Genomic DNA, 24,409 nt, shown 5'->3' on the forward strand with positions numbered 1-24,409 from the left:
CACTTGTATAGGTTAAAGTTATAAACCATACTGTGGTACGTTGAAGCCTACACAAGTGTTTGCATCAAGATTATGCATGTATCCGGATCCTTATAAGGTTGCACATATGCCTGAAAAAAGAAGCTAATACCCAAGACAGCCTTATCCGTTTCTTGGATTGCGGGGAGCTCTGAGGCGCAACTGGTATTTTGTGTACTAAAGAAAGGTCAGCTGGGCACACAACTCGTTGTTCGGGAAATTGCATCCACATTACAGTTTGAGGAAAAAAAAAAAGTCTTCCACCACGATGGATAATGCTGCGCGATTAGTAATGAAAAAATGAATTTAGTTGCTAGCTATCATTAGAAAGAATCGGTCAGCAAGAATCTTTGCACGGTTGTGCGTGAGTTAGTCAAGTGTTAGGATCCAGCATGGAAATCGTAGACCAATTTCCACGTATAACCTGTCCTGAATCTTACAAAATCTAACAAGGAAAAAGACCCGAGAACAAAAAAAAATTAAAAAATCATTGACTTCAATTTTTGTTTCAAGTCATAAATTAACTGGCTATATAATTGTGTTTCTTTTTAGTTGGTTTTGGTTTTTTTTTTGCGGTTTAAGACTTATGCCATCAATAAAAACAAAAAAAAAAAAAGAAGAAAATTGGAAGTTTCTCAGTCGAAAACTTCAACCAGTATCAATCAAGCCTTATCCAACCTTTTAAACATCCATCCATGGAACAAAAAAAAGGGAAACCCAAAGATACCTAAATGCTTTTTCTTATGAAACTATAAGCTCTTTGTTTTGACTTATATAATTTGAATAAAAACTTTCATATAAGATGTGTGTGTATATATATATATATGAAAATGAATGTTTTTTAACGGATGCTCAGTGAACACACAGTAGTACACCTAAATATCACATAAGTTGTTATGTAATTTGTACATTCGCACTTATTATACTCCGGCATTTAAATACTCGATCTCTCAAATTATTATTATTATTATTTCAAAAAAAGGTGCAAATACGAAAGTCGGTGGGCTTCATTGAAGTAATCATTCATTGTCCATTGTGGATAAATAAACAATTTAGTACAAGTTACATTCTTTGCCTCCATTTTGAAAGGCTTAAAAAGAATTCCTTGCATGGTCAAACATACTTATTATTGTCTTATCCAGCCAAATTTGTGGTGTCCCCATGCGTATGTTAATATTGTTACATATAATTTATCAAATTCTGCCCTGTGTATATATTCTTTTAAAAGGAGGATTCCTTCTTCATCTTCATCTTCATCTTCATCTTCATCTTCATCTGCAGTGCATGCATACGTACACTTCTCTTATACCCTTGCCCTGAAAAATAATAATAATACTTGATATCGTTAGATAAACCCTTTACAAAATTATCTCAATTATACATTTCATAATCAGGAAACATTCAATTAAGACAGTATTGAACAAAGGGATTAAAAGAAAGACCATCCAAATCCATTACTATATAAATTTTCTATATAAAGCTTATCATTCCATTTTCTTTTATCTGAGCTTTAGAGAAGCCTCATGAATTGTGCAAGAATTGGACGAATTCTTTAATTAATTTGCAACTTCCTCTTAAGTGCTAATTATCGATTGATCAGTGATACTGATACACGGGCCAACTTAAATCCAAAAGAAAGAAAAATTAATAGACGTTATCACCGGAAAAGAAGGAATTTAAGTGGGGGGAAGTCGCACACGATATGTATTTCAGGAACCAAGTCAATGAACATGGCAAAAAAATTTTTTTTTTTTTTTTTTTTTTTACATGAAGGAAGTTTCATAAGTTCACACGTACCGGCCCAAGTTGCCTCTAGCTAGCGCATCCTAATTAAGGGTGGCTTAGAAAAATTTCGTCCAGCAATGTATCAGAATTTCTCGTTTTTCTAATTTTTTATTTTTTAGGCGTCATTAAGTCGGTGGTGACTATTGAGAATACATATTATTTTTTTAAATTTCTCAACTAATCATAGGTTGATTGTTCATGTGTGTATAAATTTATATTTTTTTTTGTGACTATTGAGAATATATTACCACACAACACGTTTGGTTGACTTGTTTAAATTTTTCCTTCTCAATTATCAAGTCAACTAACTTATATACGTATCTGCAGTTGCTACTCTTGATCATAACTAGTGAATTCCCCGGAACAACTAAACAGATCACATTGCTTAGAAGTGCAGTCGGGTCTATTTTGATAATTTAATTCATCACTTAAATTTAATAGATTTAAATATTAATATGTTCAATTTCGTTTGATAATAAAAAATAGAACATCTGAATTAATTAAGTAACACTAAATTTCTTGGGTAAAACATGATCCTAAAAATAAGTGATAATCTATTCACTTATTATTTAATGTGATATAAATTCAAATGTATCAAATTTGATACCTAATTATTTTATAACTTAATGGATTCAAATTTTAATTTTATCAAACGCGCCCTAAGTCTTTAGCTCAACATTTGGTCAAATAAGATACAGATAAGCATTTTCCCACATGAACCTAAAATGTAATTGGTCCTTGTGGTCTACACTTCTATATAAGCTAGCTAACCAAGTTAATCCCGCTATGTACACCAGGCAATCTACTCTCTCAGCCAAAAAAAAAAAAAGACATTGTTCTTTTTGCTCGACTTGATCAATTTATCCACAATCTTTATCGACAATTAAGCAATGGGATTCTCCATTGTAATGCTCCTATTACTGTTCTTTGCTTTTCCGGCTATTTCTAGCTATTCTCTGCCTACAATTAAATCTTGGTGTGCCCAAACTCCTTACCCACAGCCTTGTGAGTACTACTTAACTAAAAACCCAAAATACGGCATTCCAATCAAAGGCAAGTCGGATTTTCTTAAACTGTCCTTGCAACTTGCTTTGGACCATTCCACGCAGTCCAAAACAAACGCCATTTCATTAGGCTCAAAATGCCGTAATGAACGTGAAAAGACTGCATGGAACGACTGTGTAACCCTTTACGAAGACATCCAATTGAAACTCAACCAAACTGTCGATCCAAGCGGCAAATTCACCTCGGAGGATGTCCAGACATGGCTAAGCGCAGCTTCGACCAATCTCGAGACATGCAAACAAGGATTTGTTGACCTAGGAGCCTCCGACAATGCGATGCCCTCGTTGTACGATGATGTGCTGGGTAATCTCATTAGCAACGCTTTAGCAACGAACAAAGGGTATTACGGCGGTGCAAGCTATAAAGATGGATTCCCCGGTTGGGTATCGCCCGGTGATCGTAAGCTCTTGCAATCGTCCGCACAGGCTGCTCAAGCAAATATTGTGGTGGCACAGGATGGCTCAGGAAACTACAGAACTGTGAAAGATGCTGTCGTGGCAGCATCGAAGAGAAGTGGAAATGGAAGGTTCGTGATTTACGTAAAGGCAGGTACGTACTCGGAGACGGTTTCGATTGGATCGAAGAATATCATGTTGGTGGGAGATGGAATAGGGAAGACAATAATCACAGGAAGGAAGAGTGTTGGAGGAGGGGGCTCTACCACTTACAGCTCGGCAACTGTTGGTAAGTGATGCGAACCCATTATAGGGAACTAAAATTTCTTTCGTCATAAGCCAAAAATGTGGAACCAACCAATAAATAATTAACACTAGCTACTAATTTATGAAAAATGTTTAGTTTGAAACTTGGTTAATTTATACCTAAAGAAGAATTACAACAGCAATCTCAGATTTGAATATTCGAGACTGCTCAAAGCTTGAAAAGCTTACCTGCCTAAGTATGAATTTTTTAACATTTGGGACCTTTCAGGACTTTAGAACAGTTTATGGCTACAATTAGTCATATCTCTGCCTCAAAAATTATTGACTACGCATATTTTATTCTGTATACAGAATTAATCTCAGACATCAAAAGGGTTTGCTAAGCGCAAGTTTGAATCTCAGTTTATTTTATTTTATCTTTGGATTTCAATTTTCAGGAATTACTGGAGATGGCTTTCTTGCTCGGGGCATCACGTTCCGGAACACGGCTGGAGCTAAAAGTCAACAGGCAGTGGCTTTTCGGTCTGCCTCGGATCTCTCAGCATATTATCAATGCAGTTTTGAAGGGTATCAAGACACTCTCTATGCATACAGTCAAAGACAATTTTACAGCGAATGTGACATCTATGGAACAGTAGACTTCATATTTGGAAATGCAGCAGTCGTGTTCCAAAACTGTAACCTGTTTGCACGAAACACTCCTACCCATACCAACACCTTAACCGCCCAAGGTAGAACTGATCCTAACCAGAACACTGGAATATCCATCTACAATTGCAAGGTTACTGCAGATTCTGACTTGAAACCAGTTCAGAGCTCAGTCAAGACATATCTTGGAAGACCGTGGAAGCAATATTCAAGAACCGTGTTCATGAAGACGTTTCTTGATAGCTTAATTGCTCCGGCTGGTTGGTTGCCTTGGAGTGGGAGTTTTGCTCTGAGCACACTTTACTACGGAGAGTACATGAATACAGGTCCTGGTTCATCGACAGCTAACAGGGTTAAATGGCCTGGTTATCACGTCATGAGTACTGCTGATGCATCTACGTTCACCGTCAGAAACTTCATCTCTGGCAATTCTTGGATTCCTGCCACTAACGTGCCTTTTACCTCGAACCTTTAATTTTATCTTCAGTTTTCATCTCAATAATTTTTCAGTATAAGTATTTGTATTTATCATTTAAATAACCAATTTGCATACTTATGTATAATTATTTGTATTTAAAATTAATATTTTAAATAGACCAATCACTCTTATTATTTTGCAGACCACAATCATTTGGGCTACATCCCCTTAGGATAGAAACAAAGACTAACCAGAGTCACTAAAATAAATATACTGCTAAGTGGGGTTACAATTCCACATTACATCTAACTATGAAAGCAACCGCGATCCCTCACGGACACCAACTACTAAACCAGCTGTTATAGAAGTATCTAATACTAGTTTAACTAAGACACCTTAATAAATAAAATTAGGAATAATTTCCAAAACCGCCCCTGAGATTTCTGAATATTTCATTGGCCTCCCTCCTGGTTTCAAAAATTACACTAACCTCTCATGAGATTAATTATCTTGTAACATTTAGACCCAATCGATAATTAAAAGGTGATATTAGGAAAAAAAAAGATACTATGATTTCATCATTACTCCTCATCTATTACAATATTTAATTAATTTAATACCAACCCACACATTTAAAAAAACACTGAAATTTGCTATTTATCATTAGATTACATATAGTATAAAAAAATAGTATATCATGTTATTTTTTTGCTTAATAAAAGATCCAAATTACTCTTTAATTATATACCCATTGTAAAACATGATCAATAACAAATAAGCAAAAAATTTTACATCCAAAATATTATAGCAAACAAACTTTAACATCGTAAATATTATTGTCAATATATTAAGATTAGTTGTTGAGAATTTTATTGTATTAAAATTCATTATTTGTAATATTTTGGTTACAGATTTTTTCGATTATTTGTTGTTGATCATGTTTGGCTATAAATTTGTAACTGAAAAGAGTAATTTAAATTTTGCATTAAATAAAATATATAGAATGATATACTATTTTTTATGTCATATGTGATTTAATTCCTGATAATAAATAGGTAATTCTAATATTTTCTTTAATGTTTAGGAATGTATTAGATTAATTAAACAATTTAGTAGATGAGGGGTAATAATGGAATCATATTATTTTCTCTCTCCTAATATCACTTTTTAATTATAAGTTCAACCTAAATGTTATAAGATAATAAACCTAAAGGGAGGGTAGTGTAATTTTTAAAATCTGGAGAGAGGCCAATGAAATATTCACAAACCTCAGGGGAGGTTTTTGAAATTATCCCATAAAATTATGAATTGGCTTGATTTAATACTACTGTTAACACTTCTTACGATAGATAATTTCTCCGTGGGGTAATTGCACTTTGCTCCCTGAATTTGGGGACCACTTGCACTTTGCCCCTGGTACAAACAGTAGACCTTTGTTATATATCTCCGTTTCACAAATTAGATAAAAAGATGAAACAGCCCTTCAATTGAGTTTTCTTTGTTTAAAATGCCACGTCTGTGCCGCAATTTCTTTGTTAAAACATCATTCCTTAAAATTCACATATCCCCTTTTAAGCAAATACCGTAGTCACTCGCAATCCAAATGTCTTATCCTAACAGATGCAACGCTGACTATAATCCATCTGATGTAGAAACTCGGCTCTACACAGGTCAAGAATTTAGAGAACAATTGGTGCCAATTAATTCTGGAAAAATTGTTATTGCGTTTTAATTGGCGCCAATTATTTGTAAAATTTGTTGCTGAATAATGGTAAGCACAAATTATAAATCCCTTTCATACATCTGTTTCAAGTTGATAGCTTCGTCTATAAAAAATTCCGTAATCGACCTAGCCTGGAAGTGTCAAATCCATTTGCCTTTGGTCTCAGGCCAAGTTTTTCAGGTTAGCCACTCATTTAGTTTTATTTAGTTCAATGACAAAGACGTACTAAATACTAATAGAGAGAGAGAGAGAGAGGAAGGCAAAATACATTCTATGTACAATCTATATATAATGTCTAATGGCAATTGATTAAGATACAAGTGATCTAGTCGATGTGTAGTCATTTACATACTTGGTGAAATGGAAGATTACACAGATCCAAAAAGAAGAGATGAAAGGAAGATCCAAAAAGAAACTTATTGAATTAGTTGCACGTCTCGTTCTCCATGCTGTTTCCAACAAAGGCTAATTCAACAGTATTCATCTAACCAAAGAAATTCTTTACTTGACACTGAAGTCTCCAAGAAGACAAAATATTATCCTTTTTGGTAAGTAAGAATGAATTTGTTGTCCTGCACGTAATTTCCATTTTGGCACTAAAATTTGAGTTTTCTCAGACACATTTCTTTCAAGTTCACGAGGGTCTAAGTTTGTGAAAAGTGGAAGGGTTCTGGCCCATAAGTTTTATAGCATCAACCTATTCATGAGGGTATAAGTTTGTGAAAAGTGGAAGGATCCTGGCCTCTAAATTTTACAGCAACAACCTAACAAAAATTGACTAATTGTAGCAAGAAAACAGTAATTGACAAGAAAAGGCTCCTAACAAAAATTGACTAATAGTAGCAAGAAAACAGTACTAATTGACAAGAAAAGGTACCTAAACAGAAAGGTCAGAGTTCATCGGAGTTGATGAATATTTTACATTTCTACCGAGTTGTACTATAACCAAAAAAAAAAAAAGAAACAGAAATGTCCTATTAAAATTTCAGTGAATAATTTCCAAATTGGATAAATCGTTCGACTTTCCACTAACTTGATGGTGAGATGCTTGGTTTAGCCCCTTTGTCTAGTAAATTTGTATTTCTTTCAATCAATTGAGGGACACTTGCTTTTGCAACGAAGCAACGAAGTTTCTGTTTGCAATCTGCAGCAAGCAGAACACGTTGTCCCCGGCCAAACCCACCTCCCCAAAAAAAAAAACACCAACCAAAAAAGAAAGAAAAAAAAAAGATTATACTAGCTGAAAGAAAAGGAGAAAATAAGTAGGACAAGATTCGTTTTTGGATGAAAGAATAAGGAGCAATAAGGCGCGTTGATTGGGCGAAAGATAGAAGAGAGTAACATTCCCGACCATCTCTTCTGTTTGGCTGAGTAATTAACGCTCCCCGTTTAAGTGTTGCAACAGCAAATGTACATCTGTTGCAATGCATTTTCTTGCTGTCAAGTACCTTGGCCTTCTTTTTCTCTCTTCTCACCTCCCTCGTGAATTTGTGGCCAATAATTATCTTTTTGAAATTTAAAGAGTAAAATACACTTTACTTTCTTATGATTTAGTAATATTTCACATAATTCTCGTGTGATTTTAAAAATTATACATAACTCCCTCATAGTTTGAACTAAAATGTCAAAATGACGAAAATAATCCTCTGCAACGGATCCCATGGAAATGTCGATACAATCCTTGTTTAACAACTAAAATGGTTGAGGTGATCAAAATCTATAAACATAATATGTATTATACTTTAATCCCTTATGATTTTATTTTTACCACATAATCCCCTTATAGTTTTTAAAATATACACATAACCCCCTTATAGTTAATGACTAATTTTTAACTTTATATAGGGGTACTTTTAATATTTTAGTTGACTCGATTATGAAATGCAGATTCTATCATTCTGATACTTTAGTTCAAATCATGAAGGGGATATGTATAACTTTTAAAATCGCAAGAAGATTATGTGGAAAAGTGCTAAACCACAATGAGACAAAACGTAATTTATCCAAATTTAAATTAGAGGTGTCAATCATGCAATTTTGAAGTCCTTGGTTTGACTTTTAAATCCTCCTCTTTCTCCATTCTCCTTGTTGTCACCCATAGTATTTTCCTTCTTCACTATTCTATTTGCCTCGTTTGTCTTCTTTTTCTCTCTTCTTACCTCCCTCATGAATTTGTGGCCAATAATTACCTTTTTGAAATTTAAATTAGGGATATTTAAATTAGGGCTTAGTCAGGTGACCTTGAAGTCCTTGGTTCAACTCTTAAATCCTCCCCTTTCTCTCATTTTCTTGTAAAGTTTGGAGTTTTCTTCAGCAAAAAATGTGAAAAGAAAATTCTGTTGAATGTAAGCATTCACAAGAAATGTACAAAAAAAAAAAATTCATGGAAGCATCAAAGATGTATAAATTCTAATTGAGGGACGCAAACGCTCACCTATTTGTACGTTTTGTGACATTGTTTGTACATTAAATGTAAGGTTCAGTACAAATTGCAAAGTCATAACTAATACATAGAAGAGTTAAAGTACTCCACTGATCACTTGTTCGTCACAAATCAGCTCGTGTGAGAGTCCGGATAGCATCATTAATTCATTATGTGCCTTTTATGAAAACCTTTTCTCTAAAACGGCATGTGAACTTCTAGAAATAATAGAAAGTACCATTGTAGTCAGTTGCTAAACTTACATTAAGCTAGGTACTCTGGCAAGTTGTTAATATGGTTTGGAGGCATTATAGCGACATGCCAAAAAGAGGAGGCGGGGCTGGTCAATGTAACGGCAGTCGCAATAAATTAAATAATCCTGTAAGGAAGTGTTTAACTTGTAATAGAATTTTCTGTATTGTCTTAAAAAAGGGTATATATGATCATTGATCCCTGCGATCTAGTCCAGTAAGAATCCATGCAACTTGGTACAAGGAAACCAGACTCTGACACACTAGAAAATCTTAAAATGGTTCAGTATAATTTCACCAAAATTAAGGAAAATGTACAACTAAAAAGTTGTTCAACTCAAGTGTTTTCTTTTTTTTTTCTTTTTGTTTAACCCTCTCACCTCTCCCCCACACCATTCTCACCTTGAACTGATAATAGGGAATACTCTAATAACCCTCTCCTGACCACTGAGCCGACCCTAGTGATTAAGTACTTTTCTCCTTAATTACTAACAATTTAAGCATGAAGCCAACTGACATTCGTTGCTACTCTTCTCAACCTCAGTTTAGTATTAAGTCATCTTGGCATAAATTAATCATGCAATTAAGGCTCTCAATTGACCAATTTAAACTGTATATACAATTGTCGCCACTTAATCTCCTCAACCTCTCCTTTATACCTATAGCTCACCATTTCCGTCGCCAGATCCATCACTAATTAAGGCTTGTAATGGAACTCTCGCTTGTAATCGTGATTTTAGTATCTTTAGCTGCTCCAGCCATTTCTGGATATCCTCTTGCAGTAATAAAACCATGGTGCGCCCAAACTCTTCACCCAGAGCTGTGTGAGCATTTCTTCACCCGCACCTCAAAATTTGGCGATAATCCAGTCCATAACAAGTCTGAATTTCTTAATATGTCTCTCCAAATTATTCTTGATCGTGCCATCAATGCAACAGAAAATGCTATAAGATTGGAACCAAAATGTCGGGACAGAATAGAGAAGGCTGCGTGGAGGGATTGTGTAAATTTTTATAAAGAAACACTTAATGTGCTCAACAAAATGGGTGACCCCAAAAGATTCACTCCATCTAACGTACAAAAATGGCTCAGTACAACTCTGACCAATCTTCAAACTTGCGAACAAGGATTTCTTGACTTTAATATCACATTGATGCCTTCGATTTTAGACGTTGTATTAAAGAATTTGACTATCAATGCCTTAGCTTTGAATTCTGGGGCATGTGGTGGTCATAATAACAGTTGGATTAATTATGATCAGCATGGATTTCCGACTTGGATAACAACTAGTGAGCGAAGGCTATTGCAATCTTGGAATCCGACTGGTTGGGCTAATTTGGTGGTTGCAAAAGACGGATCGGGGGATTATACAACAGTGCAAGATGCAATCAATGCAGCATCGCAGAGACCTGAGACAGACAGGTTTGTAATTTATGTGAAGGCTGGCATATACAAAGAGTATCTACAAATTGAATCAAGTGATATTTTCATGGTGGGAGATGGCATTGGACAGACGATTATCACAGGAAACAGGTTTAACGGCGATCAAGATGGCACCATTACTACAGCAACGTCAGCCACAGTTAGTAAGTCCAATAAATCCGTTGTTAAAAACTCTTTCCGTTTACTAATTGAATGCCTCAAAACGGGCCTAAAATGATTATTGGAACAAGAAGAGTTCTTGCATCAAGTTGGAAATTGCATATCAGCCCATAAATTTTCAATAACTAAAGTTAGTATGTCGTATGTGTATAAAATCATTTAGTTTACGTACCTTATCAGAACTAGAATTTTGCACCCAAAATTTAAGATAGTACTTATAAAATTTTTTGGGGTGAACCACGATTTATGGAACATAATCTAACATGCAAATTCAATCACATCACTTGTTAATATTCAATCTTTTAGTTATCTTTAACTATTGACTAAATCGAAATTATATTTCAAAGTGGAAGAGAAAAATTAAGCAAGCTAATGACTAATGAGCTTGAACATAGTTCGGAGTCCATTTCTTTCCTGTTTAAACCTATGTTGACATTATCAAGAATGCTGAATGGAACTCTTTTCTTGTGATTTCCATTTCAGCTGTTAAAGGGGAACGTTTTGTTGCCCGTTTTATGACATTCAGAAATACAGCTGGGCCTGAAAATGGCCAAGCAGTGGCTTTTTATTCAGCTTCCGATTATTCGACCATTTATCAGTGCAGTTTTGAGGGGTTTCAAGACACCCTTTATGTTTATGATGGTAGGCAATTTTTCAGGGAATGTCATATCTACGGTACAGTAGATTTTATAATGGGAGATGCTACTGTTGTGTTCCAAAGGTGCACTATTCATGCCAGAAAACCTCTGGGCAATCAAAATACAATCACAGCTCAGAGTAGAGATCATTATCTCAAATGTAGTGGAATGTCATTTCACAACTGCTTTGTTGTAATGGCTCCTGATCTAGAACCCTTTGTAGATTCAGTCAAGACTTACCTTGGAAGGCCATGGAGGGCTTATGCTCGAGTTGTATTCTTGTCATCATTTCTTGATAGGTTAATTCACCCTCAAGGTTGGTTACGTTGGGAATGCCGTCTAGACAAATTGTACTATGGGGAGTACCTAAACGAAGGCCCTGGTTCATCAACTGATCAAAGGGTTCGATGGCCTGGATACCATGTAATTACTGACTATAATGAGGCTTCAGCATTTACCGTTAGACAATTTATCTCAGGAGATTATTGGTTGCCAGAGGCCCTAGTACCTTATGATTCTGACATTTAGTTTTTGCTTCAAGGCAAGAATTTTACATATCTGAAGCAGCTTGATTGTATTATCAAAATATGCTTTGCTGTTTTCGAAACAAATGTAAGAATTTAATGGTAATACGAGCATTTGGTATAATGACTTCATACAACAGAAGAATTTCTTTCTCACCTTTTTTTTTTTTTACCTAAGGGAAGCCGAAGGTTTAATTGAAAGCAGAAATTACTTAGCTTTTTGGTAATCAATTTGTCATGTAAATTTCGCAACGTTGTAAATTTGTTAATCTTCCACTATAGTTATAATTTCAATTAACCTTAGTTGTCATCCATGTTTCTTAATTTACAAAGGAAAAAAGTCCCAATGACCCTCAAACTATTAGTCAAGTAAACTTTTAGCCTCCTAACAATTAAGAGTAAATTTTGATCCCTGATCTATCGAAAGTGCAAAATTTTGAACCTTCTATTAAGTTCAGCAGTTAAGACCTATGGAAACCAACACCTAGTGAGATGTACACCCAAATATGAAGAGCATTTTAATCCGCTTAATAGTCTTCTACTCAGTACAAGAGGGCTCTTTCCTAAACAAAGAGCTATAGGAAGAAAATTTTCCATTGTAGCTGAAGAGCTTCTTCCCCAAAAAATGCGAGGAGTCGTCCTTTTCCCTTGTGTTGGTGTGAGAAAGTGATGAGGGTCATAACTTCGTGTACGTCAAGGAATCCTCATAACTTCGTGGGCGCAGATCTGCAGTGTGCTCGGATAATGGCTGTAGATTTTGGCATTGGATCAATGAGGAGATGTGCTGCTGGTCAGCGGAGATTATATCTGGCCTTCTTAGAATGATTAATACAACTAAACATCAAATAAATGGATATTGTCTTGACATTGCAAAGATCATGATCCACATCTCCATCAATATACCATATATATTGTCCCTAATTAATTCTCCCCCATGATGCAAACGAATAGTAAACCATTCAGAGTCAGGCTTTGCAATAGTAATTTTAGTTTCAGGTAAACATAATGCTTAAAAGAGAAAGAATAAATTATCACACAAATTACCAATCATTTATTCGTATTAGGCCAAAATAGAGACCCCATACCCATGCACTTGTCAATTTTTCAACCACAAATAAACTACTATTTGAGCAAATCCCTTTTTATTGGACATGATCAATTTACAATAAACAATGTAACCACACCTGCTTCTATAAATTTCTACTGAGAAGACCCACGTCTAGGACCACCCATCTTCCTGACAATACCATTTCCCAAATATCCCCTTTTAAGCCATCATTCTTGACACTTTGGCATGCATATACATATTTCTAAAACAAAAATTGATTCAAAGGGCTGAACAACTTATCGTAAACGAGAAAGAGATCGAAGTACACATCTAGCTTCCTTATTTGCCACTTCATTTCTCATCAACGTCCACTTCCACGCCGTTGGTGGTCGGCGAATTGCAAAAGCTTCAATCCTCTTGCGGTAGAGAGAGAGAGAGAATGGTAAAAGGCAACAATTAGGTCAAATTGATTTTTACTTTCTTTTACTGAGTGGAAGATAATTTGTCGTGGACTAAAATGTCCTTCGTATTTCGACGTGCGTCTTACATGATATTGATTTCCGTCGTCTTAATTGTTGAACTGGACAACAAGTCCAATGGTTGAGGGGTTTAATTATCCACTCAAGATATTATCCACTTAGTCTAATTAAATTTCGATAGATTGGGAGCTAAAAATTTGCTCTTAATTATTGAGGGGTCAAAAGGTCACCCGACGAATAGTTGGAGGGCTACCGGAACTTTTTTCCCATTTACAAAATACAGAACATTTGTTCCAAGCACACTTTCAGCTCGCGTTTGTCTGATGGAAATAATACTACTTTCATACGAAAGTTCAAACTTGCAAAGGAATGCATTTCAATCCTCTTGAGAAACACTGCTATAAATACTAAAAGTGGATGGTGAACCGATCATAGTGAGCTTACAAAAAATTAGAGAAAAACAGAACATACGGAAATACGTGAGCTTACTAAAAGGCAATCCAAACGCCGACCAACCAATAAACAAAAAAGGAGGAAGGAAAAAGAGAAAAGAAATACTCAGATTGTCACCCACCAGGATAAAATCAAATTTAATTAGACTAAGTGGACATCAAAATATTATCCACCCAACCGATGGAGGTTTTATTGCCCATGAAATTAAAAGTTACAACCACTCTAGACCATGATATGCTAAGGTTCTATTAGACAATTCAATTCAACTCTTAAATTTAAAAAGTTCAAATCTTAATATATTCAGATGTGTTTAATAGGAAAAAATAGAACGATAGAAAATTTTAATTAATTAAGCCACACTTAATTTTTTAGGTAAAATTTATTTCAAAAAATAAGTGATAACCTATTCACTTATTATTTAATGCAAAATATACTAAAATATTAAAATTTTAATACTTACAATTCAATAACTTAATAAATTCAGAATTTAGATTTCATTTTAGTATTCAAATTTCAATTTTATCAAACGCATCCTAAGTCATCTAAGTATATATATACACATTCCATATTCAAAAAAATCATCAAGGATCATACATTGGCATCCTCGTTTGGAATGAAGCTCTTACTTTTAACACTAGGATTAATTTCTTTCGTTTCTCCGGCTATTTCCTGCAGTCCTCAATTTGCAATAGTACCATGGTGCGATGAAACCACCTCCCACCCAGAGCTTTGCAAGTACTTCTTCACTCACGATCCAAAATACACTAATCCTCCAATCAAAGGGATATCAGATTTTGCCGATGCATCATTACCACTTACTTTGGACCGCGCTATCCACGCCACGAAAAAGGTGAAGGACTCAGGTCCCAAATTAAGGTCTGATGAGGGAAAGGAATTGTGGTCATTTTGTGTGGATATGTTTTTGAGTTGTCCGTGTGCAAAATCAACCAATCCAACGATCCTACAACCAGACACCCCACGGACAACGCAACAAGCTGGCTATTCTCTGCTCTGACCAACCAGTTTGAGTGCCAATGGACGGGCCGGGCCTACCCATTCACCTACTGCGTTTCGTTGGAGATAAAATTCTGGAGAAATTGATATACAACTCCATAGATTTGATCCAGTACTCAAGCCAGGACCAAGCGTTCAAGAAAAATTTCCAGCTTGTATGTTAGATTATCATGGCCGATACATATTGGTTTAATGTGCTATAGATCATCACAGAGTCCAAAAAATTGCCTACTTTGGAGGTGATCAAGTGCCTACTTTGGAGATTATCATGGCCGATACATATTGATTTTAAACATCCTTTAGAAGCGTAGGACCCCCGGGGGGGGGGGGGGGGAAGGAAAAAGAAAGTACGTAACATCAGAATCATGCATAAATTACACCTGGCTTCATAGAAGCCCTTGAGGGTTCGAAAACAATAATGTGTTAAGGCCATTTATTTTGTCTTCTCTCTGCATTTGTCGGGAAAATTTATGTTTAAAAAAAAAGAGAGAATTCTATTTTAATGAGATATAGTGAATTTCCATTTTATTGCTAGTAAAGTTGTGAAAAAAAAACTGTAGTAAAAAACTGTGCTTTTCAGTCTCCTTTGCTCCTTTCCAAATCCCCTTATTCAAGTCTCGTTCTCGTTTGATCAATTCACATGATCTCAGACTCTAATTTTGAATGATCAGTTTTCTATGAACTTTCATCTTAAATGCCACTAATGAAGAAAAATAATGTGAAAATTTACAAAAATTGGCTTGGCACTCGTTCCGTCCCCTGCTCAGGTGCTTGCTGGATGATATAGTCGGTTAGATAGTAGTAAATTTAACTGGAAAAGAAAACTAAATCAAAACCTTTATCTCGTTTGGTGGGTGAAATTGAAAAAATTTTACGAATGAGAGATAAGCGATAAATTTGGTTAGTTTCTATGGCCAAAATGAATTACCCAAACACAATAATGTGACCCTAAAGGAGTCAATAATCCTTTTTCCTTTCTTTCTCTTTTCCTTTTTCATCAATCATATTTAGGAAATTATAGTAAGTTGGAAGTTCTCTGGGCCTTTAATTCATTCCGTAAACCAGGGGCGGCAGGCATTATCCCCGTACGATCCATGTCAATTCCAATAATCTCCATGATAGATAAGCGATGTTACTTTGCTTTTATTTCTAGAAGGTAATCAATTTCAGACACGCAAATAAACCAATATTTAAGCACACAAAATTACACACGCACTTAGAGGTGATTAATTGTGTAATCAATATTTAATGCAGGGTGTACTAGTCTGGTTCGACGACAGTTTAGTCCCCTTCACGTTCTCCAATAACTCCTTTGGGTTCATCGTCGCTTAATATAGAGCAGGAGCAGAATTAGTTTAGCAATAATCGTGTCGGCAATCGAAAAAAATTAAAAGGTGATAAAATTGTGTAATCAACATGTAATGCTTGACTATGCAAATGACGCCCGTGTGCCACGCTAACAAACATTACAATGATTAGTCGTGTCTAAGATTTCTGTGGTTGATAAATCTTGTAATTGATTAATGAATGTTTTTAGTTATGCATTATATAATCTACCCAACCTAAGGCTTACCCAGAAGAATGTCAACGATGCTCACTCCCAGGTTAGGTCAATAGTTTATTGATGGCATGTTTTGTCTGGGCAGCTAGCTAGTGATCTTTGATAAATCTGGTTTGAGTAGATATACATCAAGAGGTAAGATGATGATAATATCTATAATAGCCTTTTCCAAAAATAGGCTGCAAAAAAAAAAAAAAAAAGATGTTCAAAAGTTCAAAAAAAAAAAGAAAAAAGAAAAAATCCATGCTCACCCCTAAAAAGTAAAACCCCTCCAACCAATATCCTAGAAATGATAAAGAAAGCAAGAAAGTATTATGGTTTTAAAATTGAAACTTCCAAATCAAGGGGCATTCTTTATTGCCATGATATGGTAGATCCACATCATTGCTCATACTTCAGATCAGATCCTTGCTGTGTTTAGCACCAAATTAGCATGTTTATCTACCACATCCAAAATAAAAATTTTTTTCGTCAAGAATAAACAACGAAAAAAAAAAAGAATCAAGCCATCAATCGGTTGCAGAACTAATGCAATGTCCATGAATTAATATCTATTACGTAAAACATTGCGCCCACTTGTGGAAACAACAAGGAAACCAGTTTCTTCAAACTTATCTTGTACCTTGTTTTCTTGGCTGTTCTTCGTTAGACCGCATTCTGTCGTTCCAAAAGCTAATCCATATGCGAGATCATTAAATAATATACATCTACTTCTAGCAATTATTCCAAACATCCTCATACCAAAAGAAAAAAAACAAAAAGAATTATCTACTTATACCATCCTCTTACAAGTATTTGCAAATTATGAGGAGCTTTAGCTTTGGTGCATCCTTAGCTGGTCTAACAATTAAAAAAAATAGAAATATAAAAAATAAATCACTACAATCAAGAATGGAACAAGTTGAAGCTGAAAGCTCAGCAGTCACCAGCATTGTATTTGTTTTTCTTGAAGAGTTAAATCCACCTCTTATTAAGAGCTGTTTTTCTGGATGCAGAGAACAGCAGAACTCAAGCAAAGGAAGTAATTCAACAGCAAAATGCTAAGGTGTCCATGAATGATATGGCAGGTGTAATGTGAAAGAGAAAACCACCAAAGTAGACGGGACAGCTACTTGAATTTGAATCCAGTTGCAGCTAAACTCAGATATTGATTATACTAGTCACAAAGCAGACACTGGTGTCAAATTTCACGGTAACGACATTTCAAGTCTTCAATTACTAGCATAAAGTCAAATATCAGATTGCAAGGTAATGAGCCCTAATGTTGTTTTTCAATCTTTAAGGCAATTAATGGCAATTTTTAAGTCTGAAAGCATACATTAGATTCAATTGAGCATTTGCGTGCTCGTAGGGGTGTGAGACTATATCCCATCATCAACCCATCACTCCATTTGTATCTGAATACTTGTCTTTTTCAAATTACTCGTAGGGGTGATTGTTTGGTTTTCAGTTATGTACATCTGACACGTACCATGAATTATATTGTTGACAACAGGGTGTTATGTATTGAAACGCAAATGTCTATGATCAATTTTTTTGACATTTAGGAGTCTAAATCATCAAAGCCTCCAACCTAATTACAGAGGAAAAAAGGAAAAGCAAAGAAGAAAAAGCAAAGGTCCATTTACTTTTGATTTCGTCTCTTACTTTTCATAACAATATAACATCAAGAATAATCATCATCTATAACTAACAGATAAGGATGGAGTCCTTTTTTGCCCACAAGCTTTTGGATAAGTAATCAATTGATGATGGTCAGAGTCTAAGAATGATGGCCAGAATCGAGGCTGTATGTGTTGTAGTTGAGCAATACAGCACGTGGATGAACCAAATTACGCATGGCTCTAACTCCGCGTGTGCTTATTTGAGCCCAATTCCTTATCATTCTGGAGTCAAAATCTCTAAGCTACGGGATTTTCTTACATTCGTAAACAATTTTCTCACACTTTCATTTCATTCTAGAGTTTGATCGACTTATGTCATAGACTTGGGAAGTTTCCCAAGCAGCGTCGAGAAATCTGAAAACTGTATCCTCAACAACATGATTGTGACATTGGCCGAAATATAGCTTAACTTTAGGTGCAAACAGGAAAAATGCTGCAAGAAGCAAAGGTGCTTTATGCATGGAATTGTCGTCGCCTAAAGGCTAACAGAACGCGTAAAATCTATTCTAGAAAGTATTTCTGATTCTAAACTCACAGCCAATATGTAGATAAAGTTTAGTTTCTAAAATGTCAAAAGAAATGCAGTTTCTTAATACAGATGAAGAAAAGTATAAAGATGTATTTCTCCTTACGCAAGCTATCCTTCACCTGGTGGAACTGTGAAGTATGGCTGATCTTCAATATCTATCCTTGTTTAATATTGTTAAGGGGACTTCTTTTTTTATTATTTTTTTGAACTTCTTGCTCTACAAAAAAAAAATAAATGCAAATTTTACCAATTAAAATAAATGCTCTATATATCTTAGAATTTGATTGGCCAATGAAAATGTTTTTATAAGGTACCCGTATGCCAGGAAAGATAAAGAAGGCAAAAAGTGCGCAATTAAAAAAAATGTTATGAAATGTGAAGCACCAATGATATTTGAATTGTCGCCCCCAAAAGAAAAAGTTATGGAAATTTCAACGTCCAATGTTAGGAGTGGTTTTCTGAGATGCCGAACAGCTAACTCCAGCCAGCAGTTCGCAAAATCCAAGTACAAATTGGTTTCTTCCTCTGGCTTTGGGTTGAAAATTTTTGCCGCTCGGGTTAGTTTGGTTAATCAAACACTTGCCATTTGATTTGGTTAACACAAGTAGATGATAGTAGCACACTGTTCATCTGATGGAAAAGTTGCTCAGCCCATGCCCCGCGTCTGACTAAACAGGCCGTTCTTCGAGGCATTTCCAAATGACAGTAAATCCTAGTCGCATGCTTTTGTCAATGCTGAAGATTCCATCATAATCAACCTAATCTCAGGAAAAAAAAATGATTAAGAAAACTTAATAATCCGCGCATAAACAATTAATACAGGTATGTTAGGCCTGCTCTATTTGGGTTCTTGATGGCTCTTTTCATGGATCAGCATGCAAGTTTGTTAGATACGTGAAAAAGTTTAATTCGCATCGTTGACAATTTTATGGCTAAAGTTGCTTTCCTCATTTCTTGACCGAGTTTTAGCTAGTCCCTTTATCTTTAATTTTTTTTTTTTTAAGAATGTTATTTTGATACAATCAAACTACTTACTAATAATATATTGCAATTCATAATTTTCAATCAAGAAATATTTCCCTACCAAGTATTGGTATTGGTGTTGTAGAACATATATTCTTCTGTACAATTTCAACAGAAAAATGATAGTTTTCACTTTCAATCGGACCTGTTTTATTTGGGTTCTTAGTCACTCTCTTTATAAATTGCCAATTGCCGTGCAAGTTCGCTACATATGCGGAAAAATTTAATTAGCACTGTTGATGATTGTATGACTAAGTTGCTCTCTTGATTTCTTGACCGAGTTTTAGTTAAGTCTTTTTATCTTTAACTTTTCAAGGATGTTAATTAATTCGATTCAATCAAACTACTTACAGATTGCAGTACATAATATTTGATCAATTAACACATCGATCGCCACCACGTATTATATACTGTTGCAAAACATTACTTATTCAATCAATTATTTGAGCTTTAGGTTACAAAAAATTAAACAACCAAGAGCAAATGTGAAGGTGATCAAGGACGTGGAACCAGTAGTGTTTCCTCGGAGCACTTAATTACGGTGCACATATATCCATGTTTGTATGCAACCATTCTGTTCAATAAGTAGTAATTATTTTCTAATGATGAGAATATGAGGTTAAACGCGTTGCGTGCTGAATTTAATTTGCTCATTCTGGATTATCATCAAGTCAACGAAGATGGTACAAAACTCAAAAACTAGCTGCTGTATTCATGATTAGATTTAGTCTACGCAGGCAAAGACAGAAAATTCAGAATATTGAATTGCTTTGCTACTTGTCAATTAAGTAATCAAAGGAATGAAGAAGGTGCATCCCTGCCCCACATCCGATGTTTGAATTAGACCGCCCAAATGTTGCTTGCTTGCACTTCTATAAATAGTAACGCAATGCTGATCCTTAACGCCACACAAGCTAGCTAATTACAAAGCCCTCGCTTTCCTTATTCTTCCAATTTCACCATCCTGATCAAGTCCAGCCTTTTGTGACATGTTCACAAAACTAGCAATGGCGTACCCTTTGGCAATTTTCCTGTTCGTGACTGTTTTTGTTTCTCCGGCCATCTCTAGACAACTTCCTCCATCAACAATAAAATCATGGTGTGCACAAACCCCATATCCACAACCGTGTGAGTATTTCTTGTCCCACAGCCCTAAATACGGTCATGGCTATCCCATAAAAGGCAAGTCCGATTTTCTGAAGATGTCACTCAATCTTGCCTTAGAACGTGCCCTGCATGGCCGGGAAAACACATACAACCTTGGCTCAAAATGTCAAAACCAGCGCGAAAAGGCTGCATGGGCAGATTGTCTAGAGCTTTACGAAAGCACCATTGTCAAGATTAACAAAACTGTTGATCCTTACACCAAGTGCAGTGCAGTTGATGCGCAAACTTGGCTTAGCACAGCACTCACCAATCTTGAGACATGCAAGCAAGGGTTCACTGAGCTTGGACGCGGTGCTGATTTTCTTGTGCCCTTGATGTCAAATAGTAACGTTAGCTGTTTGATTAGTAACACTTTGTCCCTAAACAAAGTGGGATATAACGAGCCAAGCTACAAGGAGGGGTTCCCAACTTGGGTGAAACCTGGTGACAGGAAACTCTTGCAGTCTTCATCTCCAAAGCCAAATGTTGTGGTAGCCCAAGATGGTTCGGGCAACTTTAAGACGGTCGCTCAAGCTATAGCTGCTGCCGCGAAGCGATCGGGAAATGGGAGGTATGTGATACACATAAAGGCAGGAACATATAAGGAAAATGTGGAGATTGGAACTAAGTTGAAGAATATCATGTTGGTTGGTGATGGTATTGGAAAAACCATTATCACCGGAAGCAAGAGCGTTGACGGTGGTAGCACCACTTTCAAATCTGCAACAGTTGGTAAGTTAAGCTAGCCAAACAAAGCAATTTTTGTTTCATATTCTACACCTACAACAGACTTAAGTTTTCTCTAATGCACAAAACTGGTAATAGAGCAACCACAACACGAACTTGCCTGTTAGGTAATAAGCAGTCCTAAAGGAAAATCTCGAACTAGAGGATTTTTCTTTGCATGCATGGCAGACCGATAAGCTGACTATAGATGGTAGACAATATTTTTAATAATCAGAGTATGCTTGGGGCTGTGAAGGTTTATTGTCTGCTAAACTATTTTCTCTTCTTTTTTTTCTCTTTTGAGTTTTTCTGTGAGGACGAAGAAATACAACTGTTGTTTACTTTATTTTTTCAGAGAGAGAGAGAGAGCACACAATAAAATAAAAGGTGTTATTCAATAATCATGACAACCACAGAGTATAAGCTTAAGTTGTGTTGGGTTCTGGGAAAGGGTACAGAATAGCATTTCTTCGAGGAGAAGGCAGAGAAAATGGAAGTTTTGAATTTATGAATGTTAAGAACGAGTCTCAGTAAGAAAGTTCAACTTCGATGAAAATGTTAGCTTGATAGGAGATTTCTAGAATTAAAAGACTTGTTTGAGCTAGGTGGATAACATTGGACATAATGCACATAAAGTCTACGTCCTTGAATTATGAACTCTGAAGTCTCTATCGACTCGTATTTGTCATAACATCTATTCTAATTAATCCTCTTTTGAAGGCTGTCCTGAATGTCATCCTATAATGATAGCTGACTTAGTTTAGAATTTTATTGCAGTACTCATTTTGATAAAGGTGTAATGGAACTGACAAAATATTCTTGTCTACCTAAATTTCAGCCGTTGTCGGCGATGGATTCATTGCTCGTGGGATTTCATTTAGGAACACAGCGGGACCTCAAAATCACCAAGCGGTGGCTCTTCGTTCTGGTTCCGATCTCTCTGTATTTTACCAATGCAGCTTTGAAGGCTATCAAGACACCCTTTATGTCCACTCGGAAAGACAATTTTACAGGGAATGTGATATCTACGGAACTGTTGATTTTATATTTGGAAATGCTGCTGTCGTCTTCCAAAACTGTAACATCTATGCAAGAAATCCTCCGAACAAGACAAACACTATCACCGCACAAGGTAGAACCGACCCTAACCAAAACACTGGAATATCCATTCTCAATTCCAGAGTTACCGCAGCTTCTGACTTGAAACCAGTTCAAAGCTCGGTCAAGACATATCTTGGAAGACCATGGAAAGAATATTCAAGGACTGTGTTCATGAAAACATTTCTTGATGGTTTAATTAATCCAGATGGTTGGATGCCCTGGAGTGGTAATTTTGCTCTCAATACCTTGTACTATGGAGAATATGCTAACACAGGCCCTGGTTCATCCACTGCAAAAAGGGTAAACTGGAAGGGGTATCACGTGATAACTAGTGCAACAGAGGCTTCTAAATTCACAGTCGGAAACTTCATTGCTGGCAGTTCTTGGTTGCCTGCCACCAATGTGCCCTTCACATCTGGCCTCTAATTCAATTCTTCCTCTATACCCGAAAGTTCAATTCTTTATTTTGTTTTTAGCATGGACATAACGTCCACTTTCTATTCCTGGAAAGGTCCGGAAAACTACGGAATAGGATTTTAGTTTGAGGAATTGGTATTATCACAGTAGTACATGTGTATCTTTACCTAGTTAAGTTGCCAATTATTTCATGCTTCTTGTAATAAAAATCATGATTGTCCTTGTATATCAAGTCAATTATGGAAAATATAGCAATCTTTCTGGATACGAGACACTAGTGATGCTGGATATATTATACTATTACCATCATTGATCCAATCAAAGTATGAAATTTCAAGTTGATGGTCATTAACTAGGATTCCGATGACTTCTTCAAGACTTAGCCACCCTAAGTCTTTTTTTTTCCCCTTTGCTTTTCTAGTCTTTTTTTTTTTTTTTTTGCCCTTTTGCCTTTAACCACACGGGGTTGACCGTTGCATTCGTCAACATTTGCCATGACAGCGACAGTCAGACTTTTATTTCGGCAAGTACATAATAAATATATTTTTCTTGTCTTTCTTTTAAAGTACTTTTCTTGTCTTTTTTACTTTTTTGGTGCATTTCTTGTCTTATTCAAGCACATAAAAGATGGATCAGCAGTGAAATTAGATTCTTGTACCATGGATACGATAGAGTTATTCAACAATTAGGCGAACGAGTAAAGTTCTTAAACAAAACCAAAAGTCATACTAATCTCTTTCATTAACACGCTAGGGAGGATCAGGGGGAGTGTCAAAGTCTGGCCACTGCCTCTAATCGTAACCTTATTACTATATCTCATACAAATACGAAATGGATTGAGTAATTTAAAGTATTTGTGTTCAAATCTGCTTTTAATTAAATGCCAAGAATGAAGAGCTTGAGAAAATAGAGAAGGTCAAAGAGCTTAATAAAGGTTAAAAGTGAAATAAATGGACAGTCTTCTGGTTATATAGGGTGCTGATTTTAATTGGAATCATGTATTGGTGAGGTGTATTATTAGGAGCTGGGGTAGGCAATCCTGCTAAATCACCTACGGATCTTCTGTCCCACACCCTATGCCATTCTCTGTTCCATTTTTTATTATATTGATATTTATCCTTCATAAACATTATGTTTTAATCCTTTTTGCTTCCTTAAGATCCAATAATTATTAATTCAGTAATACACAAAATTTAACAAACTCAAAAAATCAAAATGCATAAAAAAATGAGATTTTTTATGAATTTTCTGCTGTATTTTTTAATTTTCTATTATATATTGCTTTTTTGAAGCTTTTGTATTTTTTTTTTTACTGAATTAATAGTTATTGAATCTTAAGGAAACAAAAAAGAACTAAAACATGATGTTTTTTAAGGAAAAATAGCAATATAATAAAAAGTGGCACAGGGTGTGGGACAGAAGATCCGTTGCGATATTTATGGTATTTTTTTATTGTAAAAAAAAGGTGGATAAGTATTTCAATCTAACTAGT

At 35.5% G+C, this 24,409-nt stretch overlaps 3 protein-coding genes across 3 annotated transcripts; all 3 read left to right on the forward strand.

Annotated features, from left to right (window-relative positions):
* Positions 1–2,693: 2,693 nt before the first annotated feature.
* LOC113728744 (pectinesterase 2-like) lies at positions 2,694–4,653 on the forward strand. The gene is made up of 2 exons (XM_027253108.2): positions 2,694–3,552; positions 3,968–4,653. The coding sequence occupies exons 1-2, from the start codon at positions 2,694–2,696 to the stop codon at positions 4,651–4,653; spliced, it is 1,545 nt and encodes a 514-aa protein (XP_027108909.1).
* A 5,048-nt stretch (positions 4,654–9,701) lies between these two features.
* LOC113728743 (probable pectinesterase/pectinesterase inhibitor 17) lies at positions 9,702–11,760 on the forward strand. Its single transcript, XM_027253107.1, has 2 exons — positions 9,702–10,578; positions 11,078–11,760. Exons 1-2 carry the CDS (start codon positions 9,702–9,704, stop codon positions 11,758–11,760), a joined length of 1,560 nt encoding a protein of 519 aa, XP_027108908.1.
* An 8,674-nt stretch (positions 11,761–20,434) lies between these two features.
* Positions 20,435–23,184, forward strand: LOC113731785 (pectinesterase 2). Its single transcript, XM_027257214.2, has 2 exons — positions 20,435–21,405; positions 22,238–23,184. Exons 1-2 carry the CDS (start codon positions 20,517–20,519, stop codon positions 22,924–22,926), a joined length of 1,578 nt encoding a protein of 525 aa, XP_027113015.1. The 5' UTR covers positions 20,435–20,516; the 3' UTR covers positions 22,927–23,184.
* Positions 23,185–24,409: the final 1,225 nt, after the last annotated feature.

The sequence above is a fragment of the Coffea arabica genome, chromosome 2e, assembly GCF_036785885.1.
Source record: "Coffea arabica cultivar ET-39 chromosome 2e, Coffea Arabica ET-39 HiFi, whole genome shotgun sequence".
Lineage (NCBI taxonomy): Eukaryota > Viridiplantae > Streptophyta > Magnoliopsida > Gentianales > Rubiaceae > Coffea > Coffea arabica.

Bases quoted from the DNA above. Each gene is read 5' to 3' on its own strand.
- LOC113728744 (XM_027253108.2), top strand. From the start codon at position 2,694: ATGGGATTCTCCATTGTAATGCTCCTATTACTGTTCTTTGCTTTTCCG. The intron at 3,553-3,967 runs GTAAGTGATGCG...TTCAATTTTCAG, and splicing joins TTACAGCTCGGCAACTGTTG to GAATTACTGGAGATGGCTTT.
- LOC113728743 (XM_027253107.1), top strand. From the start codon at position 9,702: ATGGAACTCTCGCTTGTAATCGTGATTTTAGTATCTTTAGCTGCTCCA. The intron at 10,579-11,077 runs GTAAGTCCAATA...TTTCCATTTCAG, and splicing joins AGCAACGTCAGCCACAGTTA to CTGTTAAAGGGGAACGTTTT.
- LOC113731785 (XM_027257214.2), top strand. From the start codon at position 20,517: ATGTTCACAAAACTAGCAATGGCGTACCCTTTGGCAATTTTCCTGTTC. The intron at 21,406-22,237 runs GTAAGTTAAGCT...CCTAAATTTCAG, and splicing joins TTTCAAATCTGCAACAGTTG to CCGTTGTCGGCGATGGATTC.